The following is an 18,261-nucleotide window of genomic DNA, read 5'->3' as shown; positions in this document are numbered from 1 at the left end:
CCATTTTGTTTCATTCCCACTTGAGCTCCTTCCATCTGTTGCCAACATGATAAAAGGAACCAAGAGATGGTGAGCTTGTTGGAAGGAGAGAGAATGAAGAAAAAAGAAACAGGGTTAACAACATGCAGATGTGACATAACAGCAAACAAATTATCATGCATTTAATGTTTCACTGCCTCAAAGTCCTTCACAGGAGTAAGTTATATAAGATACAAAGACAGATTGACTAAAATTCTGCACAAAGCTGTAAGTTCTGAAAGAGTATTTCAAAGGAAACAAGAGAGAGAGAGAGCAAGGTGGAGATGTTTGTAGGGGGATGGAGGGGGAGAGGTGGTGATGGTGGGATGGCATTTCAGGCTTTGTTGACCTCATCAGCTGGAGACACAGCCACCAAAGGTTAAGGAGGTGAAAATCACAGTCAGTATTCCAAAGGAATCTCAGAGAGCTAGAGCAGGTTACTGAAATGGCTAGTGACTAGATCATGGGATGATTCATACTACAGAATAAGAATTTTTAAATTTGCCAAAGTTAGAGCCATTGTGAATCAGCAAATGCTGGAGTTATTGATCAATTGGACATGAAACAAGAAATAAACTGCTGTGATGGCTAAAGGTTAGAAAACAAGATAGACTAGACAGGAGGAGAAGGGAACTGCATTCCCTACATCTTTGACCACAAAATGTGATACATATCATCTCTCCCTGATTAACCACACTGCTTTCCTCCTTTAACACACTGGAGGAGAGAGAGAAAGAGTATATAGATGCAAGGAATTTGAAAACTCAAGAGGTTGGCAGAGAAGAAAGAAAAACTGAAGGAATTAAAAAAGAGAGACTGAATAATAGCCTCACTGTGAAGACAGAGCACAAGAAAGGAGAGAAGCACTTTGATTGAAATGCTGATCAAATCAATCTGTCAGCATCTGTGGATAGAGAAATAGAGTTAAGATCACAAGTAAATATGACTGTTTGTTTTATAGCTTCATGTTGTCTAATTTATCATGCCTTGTACCAAAAAGATCATCCATGTTCAATAGATGTACTTTTGTTTTGAAGTTGAAGGTGTGTACTGTACCTTTAAGAGACAGTGAGTGCTGTTCTGAACTGAGACCTTTCAAACACCTGTTATGTGACTAGATGGCAGTCTGAGTGCACTGGAAAATTGAAAATGTGTAACATTTGGCTGTGGAATAAGTGTGAATACCTGAGTTGGTTACTGTGTTGATGGTTAAATTTGAATTGTCAATCAATTTAAATTGTGCCCCAGGATACCAAAACCCAATCGAGTTTGAATTTATTGTTTGCCAACATCAAACCAATGAGTCGATTCAATGTTGGGGATGTAAAAATGCAGGTATTTTGCAAATTGGAGAAAGAGCAACTGCCATCAAGAGAGACCCAAGAAATTAGGAAACACATTCTATCAAAGGTGTCTTTTCATATGAAACATATTCACAATAAAAATAAAGAAAACCACCCAGGGAGATCTTCAGCCGGAAGAAGACAGACACCAAAGATAACAGTCGCTGTGTGGTTTTGAAATTATCGATGTAATTTTAATAAACGTCGAATAGGACAGCATATTGTTACAGAGTTGGAGGCAGACAATAAGCGGTTAAGAGAAAGGGGGGGCTTAGACTTGTGAATAGTTGTTGTTTAATGTTCACTTTTAGAGTTAAAGAATAAATTGATATTATTTTCTTTAAATAGTGGAATTTGGGAGTTCTCTATCACTCATATTTTAACAGATTACGAGGCAAAGTGAGTTTTTCTGGGTGTTTGGTTTAATTAACTGAAGAGTTCACTGCCGTGTTGTAATCCTTTCAAAACACTGAACGCATTCATAACTTGGTATTGTGTCCGAAGAGATGCTAGAAAATTTGTTATATAATGTTTATTTAATGACCTCGCTAACAACTCTGCCTGCTGATTATGTTCTGTAGCTACAATGTTTCCATACATTTCAGATGTGTTACAAGTAATGAGATGTTGTGCAGGCTGGTGTGTTGCCAGGCTCCTCTTTAAATCCTGTTTTTCATTCTGTTTTCCACAGCATGTGTTGAACCTTATGGGCAATGAAGTCATTAAGAAAATCTCAAACTACAGGAAAGTAGTGACTGTGCGCCTGCATCATCTGACCTACCTGGATGACAGACCAGTCTTTCCGAAAGACAGGTAGATGTCTGAAAGGCACTTGAGTTCGCTAAAGCCATGTGTATTCACTGCAAGAGTTAGCAGGAGGATCAAAAGAATGAACATAGGTCAGGCTAATGAGGACCCCATAGCTATATAACTGTAATCAGGACACTGAGTCATAAATAGCTGTAGCACAGATCCCTTTTGTTTAAATACGTCTATCAAATCTCTTCTCAACCTTCTTTAAGAACACTAGCTTTACTGATCTATCCTAATTTCTGGGACTGTTCTGGTGAATCTTTTCCGCACTCTCTTTGACTTTATTTCTAAAGCGTGGTGCCCAGAACAACCCTCCAATTTGTGAGCCAAACCAGTATTATACAAAGTTTAATCATAACTAGGAGAAGTGAGGACTGCAGATGCTGGAGATCAGAGCTGCAAAATGTGTTGCTGGAAAAGCGCAGCAGGTCAGGCAGCATCTAGGGAGCAAGAGAATCGACGTTTCGGGCATAAGTCCATCTTCCGCAGCTACACTGGCACCACCCCTCATCTTGTCCTCCGCTACATCGACGACTGTATCGGCGCTACCTCGTGCTCCCACAAGGAGGTTGAACAGTTCATCCACTTGACTAACACCTTCCACCCCGACCTCAAATTTACCTGGACCGTCTCAGACTCCTCCCTCCCCTTCCTAGACCTCTCCATTTCTATCTCTGGCAACCAACTCAACATGGACATTTACTATAAACCGACCGACTCCCACAGCTACCTAGATGACACCTGCTCCCATTCTGCCCCCTGATAAAATGCCATCCCATATTCCCAATTCCTTTGCCTCCACTGCATCTGCTCCCAAGAGGACTAATTCCAATACCGAACAACCCAGATGGCCTCCTTCAAAGATCGCAATTTCCCCTCAGACATGGTTGACGATGCTCTCCACCGCATCTCCTCCACTTCCTGCTCCTCTGCCCTTGAGCCCCGCCCCTCCAACCAGGACAGAACCCACTGGTCCTCACCTACCACCTCACCAACCTCCAGATACATCGTATCATCCTTTGCCTTTTCCGCCACCTGCAAACAGGCCCCACTACCAAGGATATATTCCCCTCCCCTATCAGCCACTCCGTCCACGACTCCCTCGACAGGTCCACACCGCCACCAACCCAACCTGTACTCCTGGCACCTTCCCCTGCAACCACAAGAAATGCAAAACTTGCGCCCACACCTCCCCCCTCACTTCCCTCCAAGGCCCCAAGGGATCCTTCCATATCCATCAGAAATTCACCTGCACCTCTATACACATCATGTAGTGCATCCGCTGCACCCGATGTGGCCTCCTCTACATTGGGGAGATAGGTCGCCTACTTGCGGAACGTTTCAGAGAACACCTCTGTGACATCTGCACCAACCAACCCAACCACCCCGTGGCTGAACACTTTAACTCCTCTCCCACTCTGCCAAGAACCTGCATGCCCTTGGCCATCTCCATCCCCAGACCATGGCAACATGACGCCTGGAGGAAGAGCGCCTTATCTTCCGCCTAGGAACCCTCCAACCGCAAGGGATGAATGCAGATTTCTCCAGCTTCCTCATTTCCCCTCCCCCCATCTTATCTCAGTCCCAACCTTCTAGACCTGCAATCTTCTTCCCGACCCCTCTGCCCCCAAGCCTCTCTGGCCTATCACCCTCACCTTAACCTCTTTCCACCTATCGCATTCCCAACGCCCCTCCCCCAAGTCCCTCCTCCCTACCTTTTATCTTCGCCTGTTTGGCACACTTTCCTCATTCCTGAAGAAGGGCTTATGCCCGAAATGTCGATTCTCCTGCTCCGTGGATGCTGCCTGACCTGCTGCACTTTTCCAGCAACACATTTTTCAACTTTAATCATAACTTCCTGTCTCATTTTATAGAGTTGATGATCGCAGCCTTTCCATGCCTTCTTCAAAGTTTATGCACATATACTCCAGATTTCTCTGTTCTTACAATTTTAAAGGAGCTGCATCCTTTCATTTAGATTGCATCTTATTTCTCCTCCCAGCAAGAGGTATTGTTTCACATTTCTGTACAATAAATTTCAACTACATGTCTTCCAATTTTACCAAGCTGTCTATGGCCTTCTGAACTCCACATCTAACCTTCCAGGTTCTGTGGCATCTGCACATTTCAAATTTGAGCATCCAAGTTTAGATAATCAATATGAATCCATAAAAAGTGGTGCTGAACCTGATCCCAGACTAACAATTGCACCCATCCTAACTGCTAACAATGGTACACATTCTGACTCCTAATAGTAATTCCCATCCTGACCCCAAACAATGGCATCCATCCTGACCCCGAACAGTGATACCCACCCCGAACCATTTTGGATACAAACAACTATTGATGATGATTCTGTTTTCCATTACTTAGCAAAATTGTCACTGCCTCACCTATTCATTGGTCTTAAATTTGCTGAAATGCTCACTTATTTGGCAGCTTGTCACTTTATCACCCACATTACTTTGTGGGCGGCACGGTGGCACAGTGGTTAGCACTGCTGCCTCACAGCGCCTGAGACCAGGGTTCAATTCCCGACTCAGGCGACTGACTGTGTGGAGTTTGTACGTTCTCCCCGTGTCTGCGTGGGTTTCCTCCGGGTGCTCTGGTTTCCTCCCACAGTCCAAAGATGTGCGGATTAGGTGAATTGGCCATGCTAAATTGCCCATAGTGTTAGGTAAGGGGTAAATGTAGGTGTATGGGTGGGTTTCGCTTCGGCGGGTCGGTGTGGACTTGTTGGGCCAAAGGGCCTGTTTCCACACTGTAAGCCTAATCTAATCTAATCTAATCTAAAAAGTAATCTAATCTAATCACTATCCTTATCATTCTCTTCAATACTTCATGAAAAGCTCAACAACTTGCCTGTAAAAGATCGCTGCCAGCTTTCTTTATAGTTTCCATCTTTGATCAGGTGACTATTAATTTTGTTCTAAATTACCATTTCTGATAGCTTTCCCATCACTTGGGATAAACTGACTAGGCTATAATTGATGGGATTATACTTATATTCTTTTTGAACAAGGGTGTGACATTTTCAATTTGAGCCTTATACAAAAGGAGAACTGGAAATGTTTGGCCAATACCTCAACAATTTCCTCCCTTTGCTCCTTCATTATTCTCAGGCCACCATAGCCAAATCAGATTTCACCTATCAGCTTTAAGGACATCCAGCCTATCAGCTTTAAGGACATCCAGCCAATCAGTCTGTTGCTGAGACCTCTCCACTCTCACTGCTCCTTTTAACCTCAACTACATAGTGTCTCTCAGGTGCAGCATTGGTCTGTCTGCTTATGGGATAGCTCCACTTTTGTTGTTCCTTTTAACCTCACTGCTGCAGTTGCAGAGTGCTGCACAGATCCATCGTTATCTGTCTGCTTCTTCGATCTTACTGCTGGCTTGGCTCCTTTTAAATTCACTGGGACCATTCCAGAATCCCACACAGGTTTCCTATCTATCTTGGAGCTTTAATCATTATAAGACTTCAAAAAAAAGGCATCTGACCTAACTGGAGCAGCCAGTCAATTCAGTTGCCCAGTAAGATGTTTCTGCCAGTTCAGTTTTGAAAGCTGCTGCATCTTTTTGCATTTCCAGCGTTGCTTGAGTTACAAACACCTGGTACCTTGTTTTCCCTCTGTATCATCTTGGTGTCCAGCAGCTCCTACACATTCCAGCTGCAACATATTACCTGATCTTCATCTCTGTTGTATTTCATTTAATTTATTAAGTAATCATTCTAGTATCTGTACTTTGTACTGTATTGCTGGGGTCTCCAAATGTTTTAAGCACCGGATCACTTTTTGAATTCAAGTGCAACCCTGGGGTCTATCTTTAAGAAAATATCAAATAAACAGTTTATTTCTAGAGTGACATGAATCTAAAATCACACATATAGAATTTTTCATTTTGTCCCCTACTATTAAATCTCAGTGTACAGCTACAGGTGTGATACTATCTGGAGTGGATATGTTTTTCTATTTAGATGTCCTTTGACCTGAGTTTCATATCAACATTATTTTGCACCATAATTATTTCCATATGATCTCTATTACTTTGTAAATCAATTTGTAGATTCTGATAGAATTCGATAGTCAGTCCACCAATGTCTGCTAAGAGGAATGTATCAGAGACAAGTATATCATTACATCCATTTCCTGAAATTGTTAAATTCCTCTGCTAACTTTCTCAAATGTGCACAGGAGTTTCCTCGTGGAATTATTTTTCTTTATCTTTGATGTTTCTACTACTTTTTCTCCAGACTTGAGAAGGTAGGAGTATGTTATTTTTAACAGGGAGGACCCAGTTTCAACCTGAATATGTTCAGAACACTAATGACATGCACTAAGTCGCTTTCCTTTCACTGCAGTTTACACCTATTGTGGAACTGTTTTAACGTTATGGCTATAGGGAACTCAAAAATGAGCAACCACTCATTTTCTGACAGCTCACTGCATACTTCATTCCTGGATTTTGGGAAAGTAATGAATTTGGGCATTAGATCTAAAAATCTTTGTAGAACTTTCCCTCGACTTAATTACCTCACAATAGGCTGGAGAGCTATTAATTTCAGCAGCATCAAGTTCAATTGTAAGGATTTGAACAAATGGTGCTGAAGGGCTCTTACTTGAATTGAGCTTATAATCTTAACAAGAACTTGCATTAAATGAGAAACGCCCATAATTTTACTCACTCATACTTGCTGGTACAGTCTACATTGGTAATTGACAAAAGAAGGAAAATCAGTCTGATTTCTGAAAAATGCAATTCAGCCCTCATTGGGGCTAAAAATATACTATCAGCTGTGATGAAAAATGGTGTCTTAGTTAAAATGTTTTTCTCAACTACATACCTTTTGAATTTGTTGTAAATGTCCTCACCTCTTGTTCTCTCTTCAAGGGCAAAAGGTCCTAACAATCACATTTAGTTGTCATCTCCTTAAAAACCATGTACACAAAAACAATAAGCTGGACTGTTAGTCATGTCAATGGATTGATCAAACTACATGAGAACCATTCACAGTCCTTCGGGTCCTGCTGTAGTTGCTAAAAGACATTTTCAGATAAAGAACCAACATGGTTGCTATTGTGGAAGCACCAAATGACATGCTGTGCAGAATGCCTTAATATTTCTTTGCCCTTAAAGTGTTTGATGAAGAGTCAATAACAACAGTCATTTTTTCTTTACTATCTGTGAAGGATTTCTTGTGGCTTGCCAGATGTTTGCTAGACATAGGGAGTGGCATTGCTAATCAGAGATCGTATCACCGCTGCAGAAAGGAAGGTTGTCGAGGATGGTTTGAGTACTGAGTCAATATGGGTGGAGTTTTCTACCGACCTCCCAATAGCAACAGAGACACAGAGGAGCAGATTGGGAGGCAGATTTTGGAAAGGAGCAGAAATAACAAGGTTATTGTCATGGGTGACTGCAACTTCCCTCATATTGATTGGAACCTCCCTCGTTCAAATAGTTTGGATGGAGCAGTTTTTGTCAGATGTGTCCAGGAAGGATTCCTGATTCAGTATGTGGATAGGCCAATGAGAGGATTTGCCAATGTTGGATTTGGTGCTTGGCAACAAACTAGGCCAGGTGGGAGAGTATTTCCCACAACTCCCTAGCTTTACTATAGTCATGGAGCAGCAGACAGTATGGAAAAACATTTAATTGCACAAGAGGGAATTGCAATGCTGTTAGGCAGGAACTGGGGCACCGGAATTGGGAACAGATGTTCTCAGGAAATACATGACAGAAATAGGGCAGTTGTTTTGGGTGTGATAGTGTTGGATAGGTTTGTCACACTGAGGCATAGAAGGGATGGGTGACAAGGGATGCAGAACATCTAGTCAAGAGGAAGAAGGAAGCCTACTTAAGGGTGAGGAGGCAATGATCAGACAGGGCTCTAGTGGGTTATAAGGTAGCCAGGAAGGAACTGAAGAATGGGCACAGGAGAACTAGAAGGGTGCATGAATAAGCTTTAGCAGGGAGGATTAAGGAAACCCTAAGGCATTCTGCACTTATGTGAGGAGCAAGAGGATGGCCGGAGTGAGGATAGGGCCAATCAGGGATAGTGGAGGGAACTTGCGCCTGAAGTTGGAAGTGGTAGGGGATGTCCTTAATGAATACTTTGCTAGCAGTATTCAAGACTGAGAGGGGCCTTTTAATGTTTCTGATGACAGCATGAAACAGTCTGATATACTCAAACAGGTTGATGTTAAGAAGGGGGATGTGCTGAAAAGTTTGAAAAATGTAAGGATAGATGAGTCCCTTGGGCCAGATGGGATATACCCAAGGTTGTTGCAGGAAGCGAGGGAAGATATTTCTGCACTTTTGGCAATGATCTTTGCATCCTCACTCTCCACTGGAATAGTGCCAGATGATTGGAGGGTGACAAATGTTATTCCATTGTTCAAGAAAAGGAATAGGGATAATCCTGGGAATTACAGACCAGTTAGTCTACGTGATGGGCAAATTATTGGAGAGAATTCTGAGTGACACGATTTATGGTTACTTGGAAAACCATAGTTTGATTAGAGATGGTCAGCACAGTTTTGAGAGGGGCAGGTCATGCCTCACAAGCCTTATTGAATTCTTTGAGGATGTGACAAAACACATTGATGAAGGTAGAGCAATGGATGGGGCTTACATGGATTTTAGCAAGATAAGGTTCCCCATGATAGGTTCATTCAGAAAATCAGGAGCTATGAGATACAGGAAAATTTGGCTGTCTGGTTACAGAATTGGCTGGCCCATAGAAGACAGAGGGTGGTAGTAGATGGAAAGTGTTCTGTCTGGAGCTCAGTGACCACTGGTGTTCCACAGGGATTTGATTTGGGCCCTCTGCTGTTTGTGATTTTTATAAATTACTTGGGGGAGGAAGTGGAAGGTGAGGTGTTTGGGGGTGGGGGGGGGGGTAGTGAGTGCGTTTGTTGATGACACAAAGGTTGGTGGAGTGATGCATAGTCTCAAGGCATGTTGGAGATTGCAAGGAACAGGATGTAGCAGAGGGATTGAGTTTAAGAGCTGTGAGGCTATGTTGCAGCTCTATAGTGCCCTGGTTAGACCACATTTGGAATATTGTGTTTGGTTCTGGTTACCTCTTTATGTGGAAGCTTTAGAGAGGGTGCAGAGATTTACCAGGATGCTGTTTGGACCGAAGGGCATGTCTTATGAAGAAAGGTTGAGGGAGCAGGGCTTTTCTCATTGGAGCAAAGAAGGATGAAGGGTGACTTGATAGAGGTGGACAAGATGCTGAGAGGCATAAATAGAATTAATAGTCAGAGACATTTTCCAAGGGCTGAAATGTCCATCACAAAGGGGCATAATTTTAAGGTGATTGAAGGAAGGTTTAGGGGAGATGACAGAGATAGGATCTTTACCATCACTGCTGGAAGTACATTCCATGCACCCACCACTCTCTGTGTAGAGTCAGGTACATTAGGGACATTTAAGTGACTCTTGGATAGGCACATAGATGACAGTAAATTGGAGGGTATGTTGGTTAGTTTCATATTAGATTAGGATAAAAGGTCAGCACAACATCAAGGACCAAAGGGTCTGTATTGTGTTGTATTGTTCTATGTTCTGGACGACTGATCCAAAAACTCAGCTATATTCTGGGGACCCGTGTTCAAATCCCACCACAACAGATGGTAGAATTTGAGTTCAATAAAAAATTATCAGGATTTAAAAATCTGCTGATGACCTTTGTCAATTGTCAGAAAAATACAGCTGGCTCTCTAATGTCTTTCAGAGATGGAATTCTGACATCCTCACCTGTCCTACATTTGACTCCAGACTCGCAGCAATGCGGTTGACTTTCAACCGCCCTCTGAAAAGACCCAGCAAGCCACTCAGTTGTATTAATCAATATAAAGACTCAATAAAGGAATATACCTGATGGATCACCTGGCATTAACGTAGGCACTAGAAAAAAAAACAATAGCAGAAATCTCCATGTCAACCCTGCAAAGTCCTCTTTACTTACTTCTGGGGGCTCCTGCTGAAATTGTGAGGACTAGTAAAACAACGGCTTGACATAGTTACACTCACAGAATCATACAGACAATCTCTCAGACCCCACCATCACCATCCCTGGATATTCCTGTCACAAACCCAGCAGAGGTGGCAACACGGTGGTATACAATTTGCAGGGAGTTGCCCTGGGAATCTTCAACATTAACTTGAGATCCAGTGAAGTCTGATAGCTTCAGGTTAACATGGGCAAAGAAGCCTCCTGCTCATTATCATGTACTGCCCTCCATCAGCTTATGAATCAGCCCTCCATGTTGAGCAACATTTGGAGGAAGCATGAAGAGTAGCGAGGGCACAAATGTACTCCGAATGGGGATTTCAATGTCCATCACTGTGAGTGGCTCAGCAGCAGCACTAATGATCAAGCTGGTCAGTTCCTAAAGAATATTGCTGCTAGACTGGATCTGTAGCAGGTGGTGAGGGAATCAACAAGAGGGAAAAAACATACTAGACCTCATCCTCACCAATCTGCTGGCTGCAGATGCATTTATCCATAACGGTGTAAGTAAGAGTGACCACGGCTAATCCTTGTGGAGACTACCGTTCATTGTATTGTATGATATTATCACTGTCCTAAATGGGACAGACCTCAAAAAGATCTAGCAACTCAAGTCTGGGCAAGTATGACATGCTAGATCAGGTGGCATGGTAATACAATGGTTAGCACTGCAGCCTAACAGTGCCAGGGACCCGCCTCGATTATAGCCTTGGGTGACTGTGTGGAGTTTGCTCATTCTCTCTGTGTCTATGTGAGTTTTCACTGGGTGTGCCAGTTTCCTCCCACAATCCAAAGATGTGCAGGTTAGCTGGATTAGCCATGGTAAATGTGGGGTTATTGAGAGGGTGTGGGCCTAGGTGGGATGCACCTTGGACGGTTGATGCAGACTTTATGTGCCGAAAAGTCCTCTTTGCTGTGAAGTGATCCTGTGCTGTGGGCCATCAACTGCAGCAGAATTGTACCCCAGTACCTAATGGCCCAGCATACCCCCAACTTGATGATTAGCATCAGGCTAGGGGATCAACCCTGAGCTGCAAAAGAGCTGAATTCCAGAGGTCAAGTGATAGTGACAGCCCTCGACATGAAAGCTGCATTTGACTGTGTGTGGCATCAAGATGCCCCAGAAAAAACTGGAATCAATGGATGTCAGGGGCAAACTTTGTTCTCACTGCAGTCATTCCTGACATGTAGAAAGATGGTTGTGTTGATTGAAAGTCAGTCATCTCAACTCGAGGACACCTCTGCAGGAGTTCCTCAGGATACTGTCTTAGGTTCAATCATCTTCACCAATGACCATCCCTCGATCATAAGTTTAGAAGTGGGGATGCTCACAATGATTGCACAATGTTCAGCACCATTCTCTACTCCTCAGATGTTGAAGCAGTTCATATTGAAATGCAACAAGAACTAGACAATATCCAGGCAGTCACACTTGCATCAGACAATTGCCAGGCAATGATCATCTCCAATAATCTGGTTAAAAATAACACTACACCAGGTTATAGTCCAACACGTTTACTTAAAAGTATAAGCTTTTAGAGCACTGCTCCTTTGTCAGGTAGCTAATGGAGCAGGATACATAGGACACAAAATTTATAAGTAAAAGATCAAATGTTATACAATTGTTGTGATGTATTAGACAGACCTAGATGGCTGTTAAGTCTTTAATCACTTTGACTAAGGATGCATTAATCTCCAGACAGGAATACTCCCTCCCTGTGGGGGAACACTTCAGTGGTCAAGGACATTCGGCCTCAGATCTTTGGGTGAACGTCCTGTAAGGTAGACTTTGGGATACAGAACAGTGCAGAGTCACCAAACAGAGGCTGATTGCTATGAGGAACCCATGAGGACAGCCTCTACTGGGATCTTGGCTTCATGTCAGGTGGCCCCACCACACTATACACACTCTCACACACACACACACACACACATTCACACACAAGCACACACACATCCTCATGCACTCACCCAGACTCTCTCATACATATGCTCTCTCTCACTCAAATACATACACTCACAGACATATTCTCTGTAACACTCATGCAAACACACACACTCGCTCAACTCAAATTATATGGTATTGAAACTGCCAAGTTCTTGTTTCTTCTTTGGCAAAGTAGTACCGTAGTCCACAGAGTTTGCTTTCAGGAATCAGGCATGGATAATCATACTCTGCTACTTTGTGTTTATATTGAATCTAAAGATTTCCATAAAGTCCTCGATGGCACGGTGGCACAGTGGTTAGTATTGCTGCCTCACAGCGCCAGAGACCCGGGTTCAATTCCTGCCTCAGGCACCTGACTGTGTGGAGTTTGCACATTCTCCTCGTGTCTGCGTGGGTTTCCTCCCACAGTCCAAAAATGCGCAGGTTAGGTGAATTGGCCACGCTAAAAATTGCCCTCGTGTTAGATGAAGGGGTAAATGTAGAAGAATGAGTCTGGGTGGGTTGCGCTTCGGTGGGTCGGTGTGGACTTGTTGGGCCGAAGGGCCTGTTTCCACACTGTAAGTAATCTAATCTAATCTAGTGTGTAGGGATATACAGGATAAGTGAACTAGCCACGGAAAATGCAGGATTATAGGAATTGGTAGTGGGTTGGTCTGGTTGGGATGCTCTTTGAAAGGTTTGCGTGGACTAAGTGGGCCAAATAGTCTGCTTCCATACTGTAGGGATTTTATGATACTTTGAGTAGAGTCCTCCTTAATTTTCAACTCTTGATTTACATCTTCTTTTACTATTGATAAATACCAGAAGTTAAAATGCTGCTTAGATAAGTTCAGTCATATACTTTTCTCATCAAAATCACAGACTACAAATGCCAACACCGCTGATTCCATGTTCCCCACATGGCGCACTCAATCAAATGCTCATCCGATTCCCCTGAATTAAAGTATAACCATTATCTATTTTCTCGTTGCGTCAGTCTCTATTAGATGGTAGCATTGATTCAGAGTAGTAGGTTCTCTTCTGCAAAGGCTATTAAAGAATAAGTTGGACTTTTATAATTGTTCAAGCAGTTTATGTATTCCTTCTATGTGGCGCCAGGTCACAAATCACAAGGTATCTGTTTCAATATTTAGCCACATAAAAGGGCAAAGACAGCAAGTATGTGGGAACATTAGTACCTCCAAATTCTTTTCCAAGTCATGTTTCGTCCTGAATTGCTACTATATTGTTATTCCTTCGATTGTCAAAGTAGGTGAAATCTTTAAAAATGTGTACATAAACACTGTGGGACAACTTTCATTATACAGACTGCAGCAATTTGAGATGGCAGCTCACACTTTTTTGTTAGGAGCATCTAGGGCTGAATAATAAATGCTGTTCACCTTTTTAATGTACTTTATTAAAAATCTATAGGAATGAGAGACAGAATCACACTGGATAAAGGGGAGGGGGGAGAGAGAGAGAGAAAGTGGCAAGTGGGGAAAGGTAGAAACAGGAACATAAAGTAAGAAATTCTTGTCAGCCTATGGTGTGCACTGTTGTGAAAAAAAATTGTCATGGTAGAAATTGAACTCTTGATCTCTTGACTTTGTGATATTCTGTTTCCATTAATATAGAAATACTGAGAAGTTACAACATAAAAGCCGTTTGGCCCAACTAGCTTCTGCCAGTCTTCACCATCTGCATACTCAAATGGGCCTAAAAACTGTGCCGTTGATTTCTGACAGGGCATGTGCAGAGGCCTGGGCTCGAGGAGGATGGAAAGCCGAGAAGGAAGAAAGAATGCAATGGGAAACGAGTGAGCGTAAAAAGATTCAGGACAGTCTCGATGCTTTATCAGCGATCAAGAGAAAGGCTGAGGAGAAACGTAGACTACAAGAAATGGAAGAACGAGGTAGAATCTGGCTTGATGTTGTCTGAGTTTCTTTAAAAGAGTTGCATAATTTTCACTCTTCATACTTTACACATGAAAACATTAAAGTCTAAGGTATTAATTGTTGTATCCATTCTACAGAAGATGCATATTTCATGAATTAGATCACTGAGACCGGTGAGCTCTGAATGGTTTCCAACCTTCATGAATATTTGAAGCATCATTTACAATGTGCTTACCTTAAGCACAAGTTCCTGGCATATAATGCACTCCCTAGGATAGTAACTGTAAAAGATCCAGTCCACCTCCTGAGCTAAAGATAAAGTCAACATAGTCGTACCAGTATCTTTAACATTCGAGGAACGGCTGAGGATCCTGGGATTGTATTCATTGGAGTTTAGAAGATTAAGGGAAAATTTAATAGAAACTTACAAGATAATACATGGCTTGGAAAGGGTGGATGCTAGGAAATTGTTTCCGTTAGGCGAGGAGACTAGGACCCGTGGACACAGCCTTAGAATTAGAGGGGGTCAATTCCGAACAGAAATGAGGAGACATTTCTTCAGCCAGAGAGTGGTGGGCCTGTGGAATTCATTGTGTCAGAGTGCAGTGGAGGCCGGTTCGCTAAATGTCTTCCAGGCAGATATTGATTATTCCTTGTGACATCAAGAATTTAAGGGCTACGGGGAGAATGCTGGTAAGTGGAGTTGAAATGCCCATCAGCCATGATTGAATGGCGGAGTGGACTCGATGGGCCGAATGTCCTATGTCTTATGGTCTTAGTATCTAAGACTCCTTTGTCTTATTGACTTAGTATCTAACCTACTTCCAATAACAGCCTTGTGGGCACTCTGTTGGTATATCAACTTTATCCTTTGCCATTCCACCAAAAGTGCCAGTAGAAATTGTATCTTACTGTCCTGCAAAGAAACACTATCCTATCACTCCTTTTGCAAAGAAAGCTGTTTTAGCCTACCCTCCCTGTCAATCACCCATCCTACATCAAGGATTCCAGGTGAGCCCTACTCCCCTGTGCTGCAGGTCCAGTGTGAAGCACAGTTTTGGTAGTTCAAATGAGTCCTACTCTCCAGTGTCCAGGTGAGTCCCACCATTCAGTGTTGGGAATCTGGGAGAAGCCCACTTCCAGTGTTTGAATTCAAGTGAGCCCTGTGGGATCTCTACCACAAAACTTATATCTGATGTCCTTTGGACAGATGCTTATAGCTCCCTTTTATGTTTGGATGAGATTAAAACATGGTTGCAAACAGGACTTGGTGTTTGTTTATAGCCACATAGCCAACCAATTTTCAACAACAGTCAAGGTTCCTATTTCATAATCCCAACATTGTCAATAGAAATAAAAGAGCTCTATTATGGTTGCTTCTCAATTGATACTTCTTGGTCAATGTTTCACTTCAATAAAGCGACTTAGAAGAGGGATTTCAACTCCATTTTGTACACTGCTATTACAGGCTCTCTCTCTTTCTCCATAAAATTAGGATATGTTTGTAGAAAACTTCTAGAAATAAGATTTTGTTTTATTCATTCATGAGTCGTGGGCATCGCTGGCTGGGCCAGCATTTATTGCCCATCTCCAGTTGCCTATAGGAGGGTGGTGGTGAGATGCATTCTTGACTGGTTGCAGTCCATTTCCTGTTGACCCACATTGCCAAGAGAGGGAATTGCAGAATTTTGACCCAGAGACACTGAAGAAACAGTGATATATTTTCCAAGTCTGGATGGTAGGTGGCTTGGAGAGGACTTGTAGGCGGTATCACATGTATCAGCTGCCTATGTCCTTCTAGAAGTGAGTAATCATGGGTTCAGAAGTTGTTGAATAAGAAACCTAGGTGAATTTCTGCAGTGCGTCCTGTTGCTATACTGTGGCACATACTGTTGCTCCTGAGTGTCAGTGACGGAGTGAGTATATGTTTGTAGATGTTGTCACGGTGTTGTCACGGTGGCTCAGTTGTCAGCACTGCTGCCTCACAGCGCCAGACACCCGGGTTCAATTCCCGCTTTGGGCAACTGTCTGTGTGGAGTTTGTACATTCTCCCCATGTCTGCGTGGGTTTCCTTCAGTTGCTCCGGTTTCCTCCCACAGTCACAAAGATGTGCAGGTTAGGTGAATTGGCCATGCTAAATTGCCCATATTGTTAGTGCTATAATCAGGGGTGAACATAAAGGGAATGGGTCTGGGTGGGTTGCTCTTCGGAGAGTCGGTGTGGACTTGTTTCCACACTACAGGGAATTTAACTAATCTACTTGAATAATTGGGGCTCTTTCTGGGGTAAGTGGGACCTCTACAAGCAGGATGTCTTAATCTGAACCAGAGGGGTACCAATATCCTGGGGGGGGGAAATTCACTATGGCTATTGGGGTGGGTTTAAACTAATCCTGCAGGGGATCGGAACCAAAATTGTAGGGAGTTCCGAAATCAAGTTTCAGGGACGCAAGATGGCACTGGCAAGCAAGAAGTTGGTTTGAAATGTGTCCACTTCAATGCCAGGAGCATCCGGAATAAGGTGGGTGAATTTGCAGCATGGGTTGGTACCTGTGACTTCGGTGTTGTGGCCATTTCAGAGACATGGATAGAGCAGGGACAGGAACGGCTGTTGTAGGTTCCAGGATTTAAATGTTTCACTAAGATCAGAGAAGATGGTAAAAGACGGGGAGGTGTGGCATTGTTGGTCAAGGACAGTATTTCAATTGCAGAAAGGATGTTTGAGGACTCCTTCAGGGCCTTGGATGGAGGTGAGGGAGGAGGTGTGGGCGCAGGTTTTGCAATTCCTGCCGTGGCAGGGGAAGGTGCCAGGATGGGAGGGTAGGTTGTAGGGGGGCGTGGACCTGACCAGGTAATCACGGAGGGAACGGTCTTTGCGGAAGGCGAAAAGGGATTGGAAGGGAAATATATCCCTGGTGGTGGGGTCAGTTTGGAGGTGGCGGAAATGTCGGCGAATGATTTGGTTTATGCGAAGGTTGGTAGGGTAGAAGGTGAGCACCAGGAGGGTTCTGTCCTTGTTACAGTAGGAGGAGTGGGGTTTGAGGGTGGAGGTGCGGGATGTGGATGAGATGCGTTGGAGGGCCTCTTTAACCACATGGGAAGGGAAATTGCAGTCTCTAAAGAAGGAGGCCATCTGGTGTGTTGTGTGGTGGAACTGGTCCACCACAGTGGGAGGATTCGAAGGAGAAATTCTTAAGGGTGAGGACCAGTTCAGCCAAGGCGTTCGATAAGGTTCCCTACAGTAGGCTATTGTACAAAATGCGGACGAATGGGATCGTGGGAGATATAGCAGTTTGGATCAGTAATTGGCTTGCTGAAAGAAAAGAGGGTGGTGGTTGATGGGAAATGTTCATCCTGGAGTCCAGTTACTAGTGGTGTACCGCAAGGGTCGATGTTGGGTCCACTGCTGTTAGTCATTTTTGTAAACGATCTGAATGAGGGCATTGAAGGGTGGGTTAGTAAATTTGCACACGACACTAAGGTCAGTGGAGTTGTGGATAGTGACGAAGGATGTTGTAGATTACAGAAAGACTGCAGAGCTGGGCTGAGAGGTGGCAAATGGAGATTAATGCGGACAAGTGTGAGGTGATTCATTTTGGTCGGAGTAACCGCAATGCGAAATACTGGGCTAATGATAAGATTGTTGATTTGGAGATGCCGGTATTGGACAGGGGTGTACAAAGTTAAAAATCATACAACACCAGGTTATAGTCCAACAGGTTTACTTGGAAGCACACTAGCTTTCGGAGCGTCGCTCCTTCATTAGGTAGTAGTGGAGGGCTCAATCCTAACACACAGAATTTATAGGTAAGATTCTTGGTAATGTAGATGAGCAGAGAGATCTCGTTCTCCAGGTGCACAGATCCTTGAAAGTTGCCACCCAGGTTGACAGGGTTGTCAAGAAGGCATACAGTGTTTTAACTTTTCTTAATGGAGGGATCGAGTTCCAGAACCATGAGCTTATGCTACAGCTGTGCATACTTTGGTGCTGCCGCAGTTGGAGTATTGTGTACAGTTCTGGTCACCGCATTATAAGAAGGATGTGGAAACTTTGGAAAGGGTGCAGTGGAGATTTACTATGACGTTGCCTGGTATGGAGGGAAGGTCTTATAAAGAAAGGCTGAGGGACTTGAGACTGTTTTCGTTAGAGAGAAGAAGGTTGAGAGGTAACTTAATAGAGACATATAAGATAATCAGAGGGTTAGATAGGGTGGACAGGGAGAGCCTTTTTCCAAGTATG

The 18,261-nt window shown here is 43.4% G+C and overlaps 1 protein-coding gene across 1 annotated transcript in view; it reads left to right on the top strand.

Annotated features, from left to right (window-relative positions):
- The window catches only part of dnaaf1 (dynein axonemal assembly factor 1), a 121,623-nt gene that overhangs the window by 74,473 nt on the left and 28,889 nt on the right, over positions 1-18,261 (top strand). Inside the window, exons 13-14 of the mRNA XM_060837527.1 lie at positions 2,053-2,174; positions 13,873-14,039. Of these exons, the coding sequence (XP_060693510.1) occupies positions 2,053-2,174; positions 13,873-14,039 (289 nt within the window). The remainder of the gene's footprint in view (positions 1-2,052; positions 2,175-13,872; positions 14,040-18,261) is intronic.

The sequence above is a fragment of the Hemiscyllium ocellatum genome, chromosome 17, assembly GCF_020745735.1.
Source record: "Hemiscyllium ocellatum isolate sHemOce1 chromosome 17, sHemOce1.pat.X.cur, whole genome shotgun sequence".
Lineage (NCBI taxonomy): Eukaryota > Metazoa > Chordata > Chondrichthyes > Orectolobiformes > Hemiscylliidae > Hemiscyllium > Hemiscyllium ocellatum.
This window is presented reverse-complemented; position numbering and strand designations above follow the sequence as displayed.